At 42.0% G+C, this 18,051-nt stretch overlaps 1 protein-coding gene across 2 annotated transcripts in view; it reads right to left on the bottom strand.

The window, feature by feature from the left end:
- The window catches only part of LOC106602886 (uncharacterized), a 35,511-nt gene that overhangs the window by 15,576 nt on the left and 1,884 nt on the right, over positions 1-18,051 (bottom strand). For both annotated transcript variants that reach the window (XM_014195870.2, XM_014195862.2), the window contains exons 2-3: positions 6,121-6,202; positions 5,426-5,934 (exon numbers count right to left, since the gene is read on the bottom strand). In XM_014195870.2, coding sequence (XP_014051345.1) covers positions 5,426-5,934; positions 6,121-6,202 — 591 coding nt within the window. The remainder of the gene's footprint in view (positions 1-5,425; positions 5,935-6,120; positions 6,203-18,051) is intronic.

Raw genomic sequence — 18,051 nt, 5'->3', positions numbered from 1 at the left:
ACATCCCAGGGACGTCAACTTCCCTTCCCTGTCATTCGTTCTCTGTTCATCATAGACGTCAAACAACTTTATAAAGATCGTTGACATCTAGTGGAAGCCGTAGGAAGTGCGAAATGAATCCTTTGTCACTGTGTGATCTATTAGGAATGACTCAAATAGTACAGCCACAAAATTCTCATTTCCTGCTTGTATTTTTCTCAGGTTTTTGCCTGCCATATGAGTTTTGTTATACTTACAGACACTATTCAAACAGTTTTAGAAAATTCAGAGTGTTTTCTATCCAAATCTGTTAATAATATGCATATCCTAGCTTCTGAGTTGGTGTAGGAGGCAGTTAAAAATGGGCACATATTTTTTTCAAAATTCTCAATACTGCCCCCTAGCCCCAACAGGTTTTAAGCAATTACTTTTGCCTGGCCACTCTTCTGTAAAGCCCAGCTCTGTGGAGTGTACAGCTTAAAGTGGTCCTATGGACAGATACTCCAATCTCCGCTGTGGAGCTTTGCAGCTCCTTCAGGGTTATCTTTGATCTCTTTGTTGCCTCTCTGATTAATGTCCTCCTTGCCTGGTCCGTGAGTTTTGGTGGGTGGCCCTCTCTTGGCAGGTTTGTTGTGGTGCCATATTCTTTCCATTTTTTAATAATGGATTTAAAAGTGCTTCGTGGGATGTTCAAAGTTTGGGATATTTTTTTATAACCCAACCCTGATCTTTACTTCTCCACAACTTTGTCCCTGACCTGTTTGGAGAGCTCCTTGGTCTTCATGGTGCCACTTGCTTGGTGGTGCCCTTTGCTTAGTGGTGTTGCCTTTCGGAACAGGTGTATATATACACTGAGATCATGTGACACTTCAATAAAGTCCACCTGTGTGCAATCTAACTAATTATGTGACTTCTGAAGGTAACTGGTTGCACCAGATCTTATTTAGGGGCCTCATAGCAAAGTGGGTGAATACATGTGCAGCACTTTTTGTTTTTAAACAAGTAATTTTTTTCATTTCACTTCACCAATTTGGACTATTTTGTGTATGTCCATTACATGAAATCCAAATAAAAATCCATTTAAATTACAGGTTGTAACGCAAAAAAAAAAGAACAAAAAAAACACCAAGGGGGATGAATACTTTTGCAAGGTACTGTATGGACCTCACATGCCCAACCCCCCCTAACCTTCCCAACAACGTTTGTACAGTCCGTTTAGTAGTTCAAATTTGGCGATCATTTAATAGCTCTTAAATGTGCTCTGTATCATCCCTGAAACCGTATATGCATTTCTGTCATTTGAGGACCATAAAGGATACTCCGATTTTTTTCGAGGCGCACAGTTATGAATTTAATGCATATCTGACAGACCAATAATTTGTGGCTAGCCAGGCAAAAAAGACATCTGCCACATAAACTGTTTGCTTTGTCAATCGTTTCCTACAGACAATGGGCCGTGTCACATCTGAGCAATTGGGTTCGGATTACCGTGAGCACGGTGGATTAGTAGTAGAGACAAAAACAGCCGTGTGACCCTTTTGAGAATATTACAAGATTTTTTAAATTTAACCTTTAACTAGGCAAGTCAGTTAAGAACAAAATATTATTTACAATGACGGCCTAGGAACAGTGGATTAACTGCCTTGGTCAGGGGCAGAACAACAGATTTTTACCTTGTCAGGTAAATGACTGTACATAGTCTAAAATCATCAACATACAACCTAAGTGTGACAATCACGTTTCCTTCTTGCACAACTACTGAACTGTATCCTTGACAAACCCTCTAATCCCAAACCCTCTAAATTGCTTCTCCTTTTATTTTAGCAAAATAAAAATGTACTCTAGGTTCTTTTAATGGAGAGAAAGTGCTGTCCACTAAAATAGTTTGTGAGAAAGAACAGAGAAGGGTTGAGATGCAGGAAATTACTTTTTAGACAGTTCAGACATGAAAGGCAATACAGAGGTAGAGAACATTTGATATGAAGGATGGAGAAGTCTAGACATGTGTTTAGATTGATAATTTGGACTCCAAGAATGCATCCCAAATGGCACCCCATTCCTTACAGTACGTTACTTCTGACCAGGATCCATAGGGACGCACACTTGGAGCGTCCAGAAAAAGGGTTAATGGGAGAGTATTGTCTGGCAGCTACCTCTGAAGACCCCCCTATTGTTTTTCCTCCAGCACCTCCCATTCCACTTGACTGAGCTCACATACACACATAAAGATGTAGAAACACACACGGACACACACTCAGATGCCGATCAGACAGAAACACACACAACCTCATCCTTTCCTTTTATTTCCCCTAGCCCCTGTCACTGCTGCCCGCTATCTCATCTGTTCCCTTTTTCCAAAAACACCCATGGACATATGTACCCCTCAAATCCTCCCCTACACACAGACACATACACACACTTCCAATATCATAGTCTGTGCCAATGTGGCTATTGGATTTTAACGATCACTGGACCAGCTTCTCTGTGACTCATTAGTCATTGTCGTTTTCTGTTCTTTATTTAATCCTCTCCTTCTGCCTTGCTGGCTTTTGTGAGAAACGAGGGCAGACATCTGCCGTCCGTGCCTCCCTCATCTCTCCGGACCACCGAGGTGGCAAGCGCCCGGCCATGGATTATGTGTGTGTGTGTGTGCACGAGAGCAACGCTATTGTGTCCCTTTACCTAATCCCAAACTCAATGTAATGAAGCATAGTCTACATTCTGGCTGGTGGTACAAGGCTACCCTAAAGTAAAGCCTAGTTCTTCAGTGTACTTAATACAGTTTGAGTGATATAACATACACAACTTTCATGGCAATTTGTCCTTCGTGAAAACCTTCATCAGTTAAATTTAGGTAATGCTTTACTTGAACCCATAACAGATGTGGTTGAGAAAAATATAAAAAGATACACTTGAGTGATCTTGGAAGATCTGAGGTATGGTCCACAGACTCCATACCCAAACAAGAACTGTAAACATGGCATCATCGGCCAACATAGATAAAGAATGCCACTTCGATGAACCTTAAATGGTTAGTCCATCCAAATATGATACTTTCCTGTTTGCTTTATAAGATTGGATGTAGTCTACAGGGATCAGATGGCAATCCACAATAGGTTTTATACCTAACTTTTTGGGAGTAAAAAGGGAGCTGTAGTTAGCATGGCTAATTGCGCGAGGCCTCAATTCGCATTGAAAACTAGCATACCAAAAATAATAAATATATAAAAATCCCAAAGGGAAATTGGTTGTTCCACGAGTGCCTTTTATGTCTCTCAAACATTGTGTGTAAGTTTTGATAAAGCACTTAACCTGTTATGGCTAGGGGGCAGTATTTTCACGGCTGGATAAAAAAACGTACCCGATTTAATCTGCTTACTACTCCTGCCCAGTAACTAGAATATGCATATAATTATTGGCTTTGGATAGAAAACACTCCAAAGTCTCTAAAACTGTTTGAATGGCGTCTGTGTATAACAGAACTCAAATGGCAGGTCAAAACCTGAGAGATTCCTTTACAGGAAGTGGCCTGTCTGACCATTTCTTGACCTTCTTTGCCATCTCTATCTTTTACAAAGGATCTCTGCTCTAACCTGACACTTCCTACATCTTCCATGGGCGCTCAGAGCCCGGGAAAAACCTGAATGTCGTCATCCCAGCCCCAGGCTGAAACACATTATCGCCTTTCTCAGGTGGCCGATCAAGGGACTGTGGGCTTAGGCGCGTGCCCTGGCCGCCCCCGTCTTTGTGATTTTTACTCTGTTTGCCGAAAAGGAGATTCCCGGTCGGAATATTATCGTTTTTTTTATGAGATAAATTGCATAAAAATTGATTTTAAACAGCGGTTGACATGCTTCGAAGTACGATAATGGAATATTTAGAATTTTTTTGTCACGAATTGCGCCATGCTCGTCACCCTTATTTACCCGTTCGGATAGTGTCTTGAACGCACGAACAAAACGCCGCTATTTGGATATAACTATGGATTATTTTGAACCAAACCAACATTTGTTATTGAAGTAGAAGTCCTGGGAGTGCATTCTGACGAAGACAGCAAAGGTAATAACATTTTTCTTATAGTAAATCTGACTTTGGTGAGTGCTAAACTTGCTGGGTGTCTAAATAGCTAGCCCTGTGATGCCGGGCTATCTACTGAGAATATTGCAAAATGTGCTTTCACCGAAAAGCTATTTTAAAATCGGACATATCGAGTGCATAGAGGAGTTCTGTATCTATAATTCTTAAAATAATTGTTATGCTTTTTGTGAACGTTTATCGTGAGTAATTTAGTAAATTCACCGGCAGTGTTCGGTGGGAATGCTAGTCACATGCTAGTCACATGCTAATGTAAAAAGCTGGTTTTTGATATAAATATGAACTTGATTGAACAAAACATGCATGTATTGTATAACATAATGACAACCGTCATCTGATGAAGATCATCAAAGGTTAGTGCTGCATTTAGCTGTGGTTTGGGTTTATGTGACATTATATGCTAGCTTGAAAAAATGGGTGTCTGATTATTTCTGGCTGGGTACTCTGCTGACATAATCTAATGTTTTGCTTTCGTTGTAAAGCCTTTTTGAAATCGGACAGTGTGGTTAGATTAACGAGAGTCTTGTCTTTAAAATGGTGTAAAATAGTCATATGTTTGAAAAATTGAAGTTTTTGCATTTGAGGTTTTTGAATAACGCGCCACGGGATTACACTGGCTGTTACATAGGTGGGACGATTTCGTCCCACATACCCTAGAGAGGTTAACTAGGCAAGTCAGTTAAAAACAAACTCTTATTTACAATGATGGCCTAAGAATAGTGGGTTAACTGCCTTGTTCAGGGGCAGAACGACAGAATTTTACCTTGTTGCTAGATCGAATCCCCGAGCTGACCTTTCGGTTACTAGCCAATGCTCTTATCACTAGGCTACCTGCCGCCCTTCATGGGTCTCCCAGTCGCGGGGGCAGCTGCGATACAGCCCGCTATTGATCTGTAGTGATGGCGCAAGCCCTGCAATGCAGATCGCTGTGCCACCCGGGAGGCCCTGGTTCTACTCTTTTTAGTAATTATCTGGTGTTTTGTGGTGGAAAACTGAACATAACACATGAACCCTGTTACCCATAAATGTATAGGCTACAAATGTTCTTAAAAGTTCAAACATTGTTGTGAGGACTGCATTCAATCTCCCTTCCCCGTTTTCCACACAACAAGCCGATTAAAGTTGAAATCATCAACCCTTTCACTTTTATATAAAAACAATTCTTAATTTAAATTACACTACCAAAAAGGCACTCTATTCATAGCATGACCCAGCTATGTGATTCTATGATTGCCAAATCCTTATGTGAGATTCTATCCAAACCACAGAATACTAGGCTGATTGGAGAATGAACAATGCTATACTAACGGTTGCTATTTTAGAATTGTAGACACTGCGTAGTAACACTAACCTGTTGCATTTTCTCCAGGTCCAGACTCGGCCTCCCAACCTCTCCCCCGTAGCTGTGCCTGTGCTTCGTATAGGGAACCGCTGACTGGTCAAAGTGGGTCAAGATAATGGGCCTGGCAGCAGGCTGCACCACCTGGAACTGATGCCGAATGGGGGGCGGGGGCTTGAGGCTGCGAGGCGGGCTGGAGCTTAAAAGCACTGGGCTGGGGGAGGCCTCCAGGCAAGTCCCAGGCTCCAAGGCCGCCGCCACCGGACCACAGCCGAACAGGTCCCGCACCTCCTCGTCGCTGGAGGCACTGCTGTGGTGCTCGACGTGGTGATGGTGCAGCATCCACTTCTTGCCATCTCCAACGCCGCGGCTGATTCGCTCCAGCTCTTCTTCGGACGAGTGGTAGTCCAGAGTTGGGTCTAGAAGGAGGCGTAGGCGACAGAGGCATGCCGGGGAGAGGGGACCCTGGTTGTGCTGTTGGCTGGTGGCCAGAGGGCTGAGGCCGCAGTTCCGCCACCTCTCTGAGGGGGGCGACCAAGAGTATAGGTCAAAGTTAAAGAGGCAGAGATAGCGATAAGCTTATTGTCTTCTTCTATACTGTGTTACCTAGAAGTTGCTTTATCTGTTAAATGACCATCTTGTACACATCCACGTAACAATGAAGACCATAGACAACTTGGGTTGGTTTGAGCGAGCGGGCCACATACCTCTGTCAATCTGTGCAAGCTCCTGGTTCTCCCCCTCGGAATCGTCGCTCTCCACTCCCCCCCCACTGCAATGGTAGGAAATCTAGAAGGAAAGGGTTAAAGGTTAACTATGACATCAGGCAACAATATGGCTCTCAACTAGTTAAATGAGTTAGCATCAGTACAAGCCACTCTTTGGGGTTTTAAGCAACATGGTGGCCCACTGACCCAAAGCTCAATCAACATGATTTATCTAAAGGAATTGTGCATTGTAAAAAAGGTCAAAATTAGCACAACTCTGTTTCACATGTAGCGTGCATGTCACGCTAACACCTAAACTTGGTCAAATGGCCAATTCTTCCTGAAAAATGCCTTATTGAAGTTGGAATTTGGAAGATGGATGAAGTTACAAAAAGCTTCAATCTAGGCCACGTCTGCTCTCTACAAGACAGTCTCTTCAGTTCAATGTAAACCCTTGGCAGCGCTTGATGCTGCCATTTCCATGTCCCCGACTGTCCCTTTAAAGAGCAACTGAACACACCAATTCTGCATCAGTGTTGCTCTTTAAGAAAAAAATGAGATTTCAGTCTTGTGGTTCGATGTGGCAGTTAGTGATGTTAGTCCCCCATGAGAACAAAATCAGTATCTCTTCCTCAAACTGTCAGATTGAATCTAAGATAATTCAAGAAATCTGTAATTGACGTTTTAGTAGAGCAATTTTACATCTAGCTAAGGTGTTTGTATTTTTTTTACTTGAGAAATACTGCACGTGTCATCTTATGTTAACAAAGTTAGATCTGATGGGCAGGTCTGTCTCACTCTGTGTCCTGCGGTAAGATTGGAAAGAACACAATCCCAGCAGCTGTGTATCCCATATTAGTGGGCAAGTGAGCATTGTCAAAAATCAAAAACAACCCTCAAGTAAGTCATGAACTCACAAAACTACGTTTTGGACGAGACTGACTTTATGAACAAAATTATCCTATTTACATTTTGTAGTACATTTAAAAAAAAACAAAAAACAATGTACCCCCTTTATCCCTCCCCAATTTCATGGTATCCAATTGGTAGTAGTTAGTCTTGTCTCATCACTGCAACTCCCGCAGGGACTCGGTTGAGGCGAAGGTTGAGAGCCAAACCCTCTCTAACCCTTCGCCAATTGTGCGTCGCCCCATGGACCTCCCGGTCGCGGCCGACTGCGACAGAGCCTGGGCTCGAACCCAGAATCTCTGGTGGCACAGCTAGCACTGCGATGCAGTGCCTTAGACCACTGCGCCACCCGGGAGGCCTATAGTAAATTCTGACACTAGAATAAATGTTTGACTAATGTTGATGCCACATTATATATTTTATCAGATAGGTATTTTGCCTTCAGTTGTGCTTTAAGAGCATTCTACTTTTGAGTAGTCTACGACAACAAAAGGAGAGAGAACCAGCAGACGGCAGCGCTAAGAGTTAAGTAACGCACCACACTGAGTGAGGCCAGGCCGAGCAGCTGCCATCTGTGCTCACATGCACACACAGACTCAACACCTCCCCTTCCTACTGAAGCACTTCAAAAAGTGACAAGGAGAGAAAGAGAAAGGAAGCAGTGCTCCTCGAGCAAGCCACATACACTACTTGTGATAAACCCGCACCCTCCAAGTACCTTTACAATCAACGGTAAAGACCTGCAAGTCTGTGAATCAGTCAAACTTCTTAGTCATTGTACAAAAGAATCTGCAGTGGGACGAATAAGTAACATTCATGGTTAGAAAGAGAAACAAGACATTGAACCTTTTTAGTTTGCTTAGGAATAACAATGTGCCAAAGGCTGACCTGGTATCTATATACACAGGCTACATTCACACCTGCCTGGAATACGCAGCACCAGCTTCGCATTGCTCCTTAACTCAAGCCCTCTCCGATCAACTGGAGAGTATCCAGAAGTATGCTTGCAGAATCATCCTCAGCACAGCATATCCTGAATAGACGGATGCTCTGACTTCATTATCACTACCCTCACTTCATGAGAGAAGAGAGAAACAGTGCCTAGACTTTGCTATATCCCTGTTTTAGTCCCATTTCAGGGACTGGTTACCCACTGCCTGTTAAGGACACGTGTCAGGAAGATCCACCCAAAGTGCCCTCTTCTCTATCCAACAGGCCAAGACAGATATATAAAAAGTTGTCCATAAGCTACCTATGCAAACTAAATCAACAACTCAGTCTCCTAAATGTAAACTGAACAAAACTATAAACGGAACATGTAAAGTTGGTCTCATGTTTCATGAGCTGAAATAAAAGATCACAGAAATCACAAATTTGTTTACATCCCTGTTAGTGAGCATTTCTCCTTTGCCAAGATAATCCACCCACTTGACAGGTGTGCATAGCAAGAAGCTGATTAAACAGCATGATCATTACACAGGTGAACCTTCTGCTGGGGACAATAAAAGGCCACTCTAAAATGTGCAGTTTTGGCACATAACCCAATGCCACAGATGTCTCAAGTTAAGGGAGCGTGCAATTAGCATGCTGACTGGAGGAATGTCCGCCAGAGGTGTTCACAGATAATTTAATGTTCATTTCTCTACAATAAGCCAATGTCGTTTTAGAGAATTTGGCAGTACATCCTACTGGCCTCACAACCGCAGACCACGTGTAACCACACCAGCCCAGGACCTCCAAATCTGGTTTCTTCACCTGAGTGATCGTCTGAGACCAGCCACCCGGACAGCTGATGAAACTGAGTACTTCTGTCTAAATGAATTGTCTGAGCATGGCTTCCAAGTGGGTCGGCCTGTCCCCCTGTCCAGTCATGTGAAATCCACAGATTAGGTCCTAATGAATTCATCTCAATTTACTGAGTTCCTTATATGATATAAAGTTGCATTTTGCATTTATATTTTTGTTCAGTATACATAGTCATGAATTGTTTTTTGTATGTAGTGTAATATCCATGCATTTCAGTGATATTGACTGCCATGTGTATATCTGTAAAACTTGAACTTTACTTCTTCTACATACAACAGGTGTGCATTGAGAGCTTTACTGCCATCTCCATGACATCACCCACTAGCACCGCATGGGACTGGGGGGGGTTTCGCTGTGGGGCCCAACATCACATTCACAAACACCAAAGCTTCACGAGAGATGGGATATTATCAGCTCAGACTGAATTCCAAATCGTGGATGCTTACCATAGTTCTCATCCTGCTCGTCTTTATATGGGCTTTCTGTAACCTCTGTGGGTCAGGATACTGGTCTGCGCTAGGGCTGGAGGGAGCTTGCATTTCCTGACAGTGATATGAAACTTTCCCCCTAACCACTGATACAGGATCAGGTAATCTGATCCAAGATCACTTTTTAAGGGCAACTTCTACCTCAAGCAAGGGGTTAAGGGCTCAAGTCCAGGTTAAATGTCAAGGGTGTGCCCCATCTTGGAGCAAGTCAGACACTATTGTCTGTGGCAACAGGATGAGCCAACATAACAGTGACGTTGCATGTAAACTTAACTATTTGCCGGTATTTCAGGGAACCTGGTATTAACTGTTTATGAAGGACACCAGGTGACTAAGAGGGAACACAAACACACATTCATACACACAAAGGTTAAATAAAAAAAATAAACATACACACACAACAGTCAAAACACACATACATTAACCTTGCACTTAGAAGGACATACATGCACGCACAGTAAAGCCAAAGTTCTTCAGTGTGTGTACGACTTGGGTACGGGTACAAGAACTAGGCTATTTATCACACCAAATATCCTTACATTTTCTGCTACATTTCTTCTTCGCAGTCCCAGTTAGTCTCCTTATCTATGTTACATACATCCACCCCACATTCGAAAAACAGGGGACATTTGTTTTATCTGAGGAACTCAAACAGGGTTCAAATAATTGGACCATGAAAAATGCAAACGTCTATGGGGTTTTCATGACTAATGTACTTGGGAGCCATGATACTCTTGTGTTGAGCCTGTAGCCTAGTATCAGAGGGTACTCTTGTAAAGGACATCAATGTTATGCACAGTGAAGTGTGTATGCGTGTGAAAGATTAATTTTGCAAATGCATGTTAAACATAAAATATGATATAGTTCATGCATGTATGTATTCAACAGTTGAGGGAACTGTGTGTCTGTATTTCTGATGAGATTCTGCACAAGAGAGAAACTAACTCTTGAGATGTGCATATGCTGTGCAATGGAGCTGAACTGATTTGCTTACTGTGTGAGCAGGGGACCATTAGGATATTAGATACAGCAACACCTTGCCTTATGTGGCACACAGCACACTTGCCTTCAAATCTAGTGCTGCACATTTTGGGGAATATTTAGAGGTGGAAACTTTCCGTGGGAATTAATGGAAATATGCAAATTAACGGAAATATTAACCTCTCTAGGGTAGGTGGCACCAAATCGTCCCACCTACGTAACAGCCAGTGGAATCCTGTGGCGCGTTATTCAAATACCTTAGAAATGCTATTACTTCAATTTCTCAAACAATATGACTATTTTACACCATTTTAAAGACAAGACTCTCGTTAATCTAACCACACTGTCCGATTTCAAAAAGGCTTTACAACGAAAGCAAAACATTAGATTATGTCAGCAGAGTACCCAGCCAGAAATAATCAGACACCCATTTTTCAAGCTAGCATATAATGTCACATAAACCCAAACCACAGCTAAATGTAGCACTAACCTTTGATGATCTTCATCAGATGACAACCCTAGGACATTATGTTATACAATACATGCATGTTTTGTTCAATCAAGTTCATATTTATATCAAAAACCAGCTTTTCACATTAGCATGTGACGTTCAGAACTAGCATACCCCCCGCAAACCTCCGGTGAATTTACTAAATTACTCACGATAAACGTTCACAAAAAACATAATTATTTTAAGAATTATAGATACAGAACTCCTTTGTGCAATCGAGGTGTCCGATTTTAAAATAGCTTTTCGGTGAAAGCACATTTTGCAATATTCTCAGTAGACAGCCCAGCCATCACGGCTAGCCATTTAGACACCGACCAAGTTTAGCCCTGACCAAACTCCGATTTACTATTACAAAAGTTTGATTACCTTTGTTGTCTTCGCCAGAATGCACTCCCAGGACTGCTACCTCAATAACAAAATGTTGGTTTGGTCCAAAATAATCCATCGTTATATCCGAATAGCGGCGTTTTGTTCGTGCGTTCCAGACACTATCCGAAATGGTAAATCAGGGTCGCGAGCATGGCGCAATTCGTGACAAAAAAAATTCTAAATATTCCATTACCGTACTTCGAAGCATGTCAACCGCTGTTTAAAATCCATTTTTATGCCATTTTTCTCGTAAAAAAGCGATAATATTCCGACCCGGAATCTCCTTTTAGGTAAACAGAGGAAAGAAAACAAAGCTTTCGGTCGACGCGGGCACGAGCCTGAGTCTCACAGTACTGTAACCAGCCACTACCCAAACGTGCTACTTTGTTTCAGCCAGAGCCTGCAAAGCCACAATTCAGCTTTTTGCCGCCTTCTGAGAGCCCATGTGAGCCGTAGGAAGTGTCACGTAACAGCAGAGATCCTTTGTAATGGATAGAGATAATCAAGAAGGGGAAGAAATTGTCAGACAGGCCACTTCCTGTACAGAATCTTCTCAGGTTTTGACCTGCCATTTGATTTCTGTTATACTCACAGACACCATTCAAACAGTTTTAGAAACTTTGGAGTGTTTTCTATCCAAAGCCAATAATTATATGCATATTCTAGTTACTGGGCAGGAGTAGTAACCAGATTTAAACCGGGTACGTTTTTTATCCTGCCGTGCCAATACTGCCCCCTAGCACTAACAGGATAAAAGAATGAATAAGAATATGTACATTAAATATATGGATGAGCGATGGCCGAACAGCATAGGCAAGATATAGTAGATGGTATAGAGTACAGTATATACAAATAAGATGAGTAATGTAGGGTATGTAAACATTATATAAAGTGGCATTGTTTAAAGTGACACATTTATTACATCAAATTTTTTATAATTAAAGTTGCTAGAGATTTGAGTCAGTATGTTGGCAGCAGCCACTCAATGTTAGTGATGGCTGTTTAACAGTCTGATGGCCTTGAGATAGAAGCTGTTTTTCAGTCTCTCGGTCCCCGCTTTGATGCACCTGTACTGACCTCGCCTTCTGGATGATAGCGGGGTGAACAGGCAGTGGCTCGGGTGGTTGTTGTCCTTGATGATCATTTTGGCCGTCCTGTAACATCGGGTGGTGTAGGTGTCCTGGAGGGCAGGTAGTTTGCACCCGGTGATGCGTTATGCAGAACTCACTACCCTCTGGTGAGCCTTACGGTTGTGGGCGGAGCAGTTGCCGTACCAGGTGGTGATACAGCCCGACAGGATGCTCTTGATTGTGCATCTGTAAAAATGTGTGATTGTTTTTGGTGACAAGACAAAATTTCTTCAGCCTCCTGAGGTTGAAGAGGCGCTGTTGTGCCTTCACCACACTGTCTGTGTGGGTGGACCATTTCAGATTGTCAGTGATGTGTACGCCGAGGAACTTGACGCTTCCCACCTTCTCCACTACTGTCCCATCGATGTGGATAGGGTGGTGCTCCCTCTGCTGTTTCCTGAAGTCCACAATCATCTCCTTTGTTTTGTTGACGTTGAGTGTGAGGTTATTTTCCTGACACCACACTCCGAGGGCCCTCACCTCCTCCCTGTAGGCTGTCTCGTCGTTGTTGGTAATCAAGCCTACCACTGTAGTGTCTGCAAACTTGATGATTGAGTTGGAGGCGTGCATGGCCACCCAGTCATGGGTGAACAGGGAGTACAGGAGAGGGCTGAGAACGCACCTTTGTTGGGCCCCAGTGTTGAGGATCAGCGGGGTGGAGATGTTGTTTCCTACCTTCACCACCTGGGGGCGGCCCGTCAGAAAGTCCAGGATCCAGTTGCACAGGGTGGGGTCGAGACCCAGGGTCTCAAGCTTTATGATGAGTTTGGAGGGTACTATGGTGTTAAATGCTGAGCTGTAGTCTATGAACAGCATTCTTACATAGGTATTCCACTTGTCCAGATGGGTTAGGGCAGTGTGATTGCGTCATCTGTGGACCTATTGGGGCGGTAAGCAAATTGGAGTGGGTCTAGGGTGTCAGGTAGGGTGGAGGTGATATGATGCTTGACTAGTCTCTCAAAGCATTTCATGATGACGGAAGTGAGTGCTACGGGCGATAGTCGTTTAGCTCAGTTACCTTAGCTTTCTTGAGAACAGGAACAATGGTGGCCCTCTTGAAGCATGTGGGAACAGCAGACTAGGATAGGGATTGATTGAATATGTCCGTAAACACACCAGCCAGCTGGTCTGCGCATACTCTGAGGATACGGCTAGGGATGCCGTCTGCCTTGTGAGGGTTAACCTCTTACATCTAGACGTTCCGCTAGCGGAACACCTGCTCCAATATCCAATGATAGGCGTGGCGCGAATTACAAATTCCTCAAAAATACAAAAACTTCAATTTTTCAAACATATGACTATTTCACAGCATTTTAAAGACAAGACTCTCCTTTATCTAACCACACTGTCCGATTTCAAAAAGGCTTTACAGCGAAAGCAAAACATTAGATTATGTCAGCAGAGTACCAAGCCAGAAATAATCAGACACCCATTTTTCAAGCTAGCATATGTCACAAAAACCCAGAAGACAGCTAAATGCAGCACTAACCTTTGATGATCTTCATCAGATGACACACCTAGGACATTATGTTATACAATAAATGCATGTTTTGTTCAATCAAGTTCATATTTATATCAAAAAACAGCTTTTTACATTAGCATGTGACGTTCAGAACTAGCAGTATTGACACGGCTGGATAAAAAAACGTACCCGATTTAATCTGGTTACTACTCCTGCCCAGTAACTAGAATATGCATATAATTATTGGCTTTGGATAGAAAACACTCCAAAGTTTCTAAAACTGTTTGAATGGTGTCTGTGAGTATAACAGAACTCAAATGGCAGGTAAAAACCTGAGAGATTCCTTTACAGGAAGTGGCCTGTCTGACCATTTATTGGCTTTCTTTGACATCTCTTTCCAAAACTTAGGATCTCTGCGGTAACGTGACACTTCCCACGGCTCCAATAGGCTCTCAGAGCACGGGAAAAACCTGAATGTCGTCATTCCAGCCCCAGGCTGAAACACATTATCACCTTTCTCAAGTGGCCGATCAAGGGACAGTGGGCTTAGGCGCGTGCACTGGCCGCCCCCGTCTTTCTGTTTTTTCCTCTGTTTACCGAAAAGCAGATTCCCGGTCGGAATATTATCTCTTTTTTATGAGAAAAATGGCATAAAAATTGATTTTAAACAGCGGTTGACATGCCTCGAAGTACGGTAATGGAATATTTAGAATTTTTTTGTCACGAGTTGTGCCATGCTCGTAACCCTGATTTACCATTTCGGATAGTGTCTGGAACGCACAAACAAAACGCCGCTATTTTGATATAACAATGGATTATTTGGGACCAAACCAACATTTGTTATTGAAGTAGAAGTTCTGGGAGTGCATTCTGACAAAGACAAAGGTAATAACATTTTTGTTATAGTAAATCTGATTTTGGTGAAGGCTAAACTTGCCGGGTGTCTAAATAGCTAGCCCGTGATGGCTGGGCTATGTACTTAGAATATTGCAAAATGTGCTTTCACCAAAAAGCTATTTTAAAATCGGACATATCGAGTGCATAGAGGAGTTCTGTATCTATAATTCTTAAAATAATTGTTCTGCTTTTTGTGAACGTTTATCGTGAGTAATTTAGTAAATTGTTAGTAAATTCCCCGGAAGTTTGCGGGGGGGTATGCTAGTTCTGAACGTCACATGCTAATGTAAAAAGCTGGTTTTTGATATAAATATGTACTTGATTGAACAAAACATGCATGTATTGTATAACATAATGTCCTAGGGTTGTCATCTGATGAAGATCAAAGGTTAGTGCTGCATTTAGCTGTCTTCTGGGTTTTTGTGACATTATATGCTAGCTTGAAAAATGGGTGTCTGATTATTTCTGGCTGGGTACTCTGCTGACAATCTAATGTTTTGCTTTCGTTGTAAAGCCTTTTTGAAAATCGGACAGTGTGGTTAGATTAACGAGAGTCTTGTCTTTAAATAGCTGTAAAATAGTCATATGTTTCAGAAATTGAAGTAATAGGATTTTTAAGGTATTTGAAAATCGCGCCACTGGATTACACTGGCTGTTGCGTAGGTGGGAAGAATTCGTCCCGCCTAGCCCAGAGAGGTTAAATTAATACATTCTGAAAATTGTAGTATTTCCCCATATTGAACAAAATGTAAGTGATTGATAAAATATAATAACTTAGAATATTTGCATACATGTTTTGTTTTCCTTGATAATTTAAGTGTTTGTCCTGAAAATCCATTGTTTCAACAATATTTTATATGCATGTTTATAACATGTTTGTTGTTTTATGTACAACATCTAACATAGAATACAAGAGGCATTTATTTTCATTCAATTTCACTGAATTAAATTATATTTCCTTTCATTCAAATTGCAAGTCTGTATCCTGTTAACTACTTCAATTCAAATTGCCTCAAATTCAAATTCAGGAATCTCAATTCAATTCTGAATTGATCTGAAACCTGGTTGCTATACAATGGTTGAGGCGAGTGATCCTTTCACAATATAAAGTCCCTCTACACCCTACATTAAACAGTCTCTCCAGGATTCCACGATAGCATACATAGTTCAATGCAAAAAAAATCAACCAATCCATGCATATTATGCGAGAGCTCACAATTTTGACCAATCACTGCAATTTACTGCATTAAATGGGTCCAAACAAATGAGGTTTCGCAATTTCGACCACTTACCTCAAACTTCCCAATCAAACCACACGTCAAACTTTCTTCCCCCGTCAGCGTGTTAATGTCAGTCATCAACCATCAGTTTATTACAGATGGAACAATGAACAGGAATCTCAATTACCAACAAAAATCACAGCTAAAAAGACAGTGCAAAACTATTTCCAAATATTTTACATGAAAGTGGGGGCAAATTGTAATGCACTCCATGCAACGTTGTGCTGGAACACCAGGTTACTTCGAACCAGCAAAGCATGTGAAAAGAATGTCCGAACAGCCACCACAGCAGCGGCAGATCACCGTGACCAAAGCAACAGCAGGGAAATCTGTGGTAGTGAAGTGCAGTTCGCGAACGATTCGTTATTTTTGAAAGACTTTTTACTGACTCGAGAATCATCATTATTTTTTGTTTTTACTGCTGGCCGCAATGAATCACAAATAATGATTGATTTACGAGCCTCTGGCTCAGCGTACTCAGACCAACAACTGTGCCCGCTATAAAATAGATCATGCTGCAGGTAGCATAGAGACGTATTCAACTTAAAATCCTACTAGGACTGAGCACATAAGAAATTATCATGGTCCAAAAAATGACTGCCGTGTAACTTTGAATTGGTTGCCACTGAAGGTTGAAGAAAAGCAAGTGTAAAAGAGGGTGACTTCAATCACCATCATTATATTACATTTATTAAAAGTGATGATGCAGCCCCCTGCCAACAAACGGTTAGTGTTTTTATTGAAGACTGTGGTGACACCAGCTTTGTATATTGCTGCAAAGTCCTTAGTGCTCCACCTAAGATAACCTCTAGTCTAGGGAAACACTGCTAGAGCTCTTGGACTCTGAGGAGACTGTCTGCAGAGTTGAACAGCTTTTGGATGGGCAAATCATACGTGTAGTTTAAGCAGGCCAGGTGCATGTGTGTGTTAAAGCATTCTGGGCAGTTTATGTTGGAAACACTGCTGGGCATACACACACACACACGTTACTAAGACAGATTCCCCTTTCAGAGGAGAACCAGATGTGCAATACATTGAAGTAGGGCGATGGTGTGTGTAATACTGATGTTATACTGAAATGTCAAATGTGTGTTATTGTTTATACATATGTAAGCTATTTTGTGTGCAACAGTTGAGACAGTGTGCAACAGTTGAGGTAGTGTGTGTGTGTGTGTGTGTGTGTGTGTGTACATTCGAAGTCAGACGTTTACATACACCTTAGCCAAATACATTTAAAAACTCAGTTTCACAATTCCTGACATTTAATCCTAGTAAAAGGTCCCTTTCTTAGGTCAGTTAGGATCACCACTTTATTTTAAGAATGTGAAATGTCAGAATAATAGTAGAGAATGATTTATTTCAGCTTTTATTTCTTTCATCACATTCCCAGTGGGTCAGACGTTTACATACACTCAATTAGTATTTGGTAGCATTGCCTTTAAATTGTTTAACTTGGGTCAAACGTTTTGGTAGCCTTACAAAAGTTTCCCACAATAAGTTGGGTGAATTTTATCCTATTCCTCCTGACAGAGCTGGTGTAACTGAATCAAGTTTGTAGGCCTCCTTGCTCGCACACACTTTTTCAGATCTGCCCACAAATGTTCTATAGGATTGAGGTCAAGGCTCTGTGATGGCCACTCCAATACCTTGACTTTGTTGTCCTTATGCCGTTTTGCCACAACTTTGGAAGTATGCTTGGGGTCATTGTCCATTTGGAAGACCCATTTGCGACCAACATTTAACTTCCTGACTGATGTCTTGAGATGTTGCTTCAATATATCCACATCATTTTCCTTCTCATGAAGCCATCTATTTTGTGAAGTGCACCAGTCCCTCCTGCAGCAAAGCACCCCCACAACATGATGCTGCCACCCCCGTGCTTTACGGTTGGGATGGTGTTCTTCGGCTTGCAAGCGTCCCCCTTTTTCCTCCAAACATAACAATGGTCATTATGGCCAAACAGTTCTGTTTTTGTTTCATCAGACCAGAGGACATTTCTCCAAAAACTATAATCTTTGTCCCCATGTGCAGTTGCAAACCGTAGTCTGGCTTTTTTTAAATGGCCGTTTTGGAGCAGTGGCTTCTTCCTTGCTGAGCG

The sequence above is a fragment of the Salmo salar genome, chromosome ssa01 (genome assembly GCF_905237065.1).
Source record: "Salmo salar chromosome ssa01, Ssal_v3.1, whole genome shotgun sequence".
Lineage (NCBI taxonomy): Eukaryota > Metazoa > Chordata > Actinopteri > Salmoniformes > Salmonidae > Salmo > Salmo salar.
Note: the sequence above shows the minus strand (reverse complement) of the source record. Positions and strands in the feature narration are given on the sequence as shown.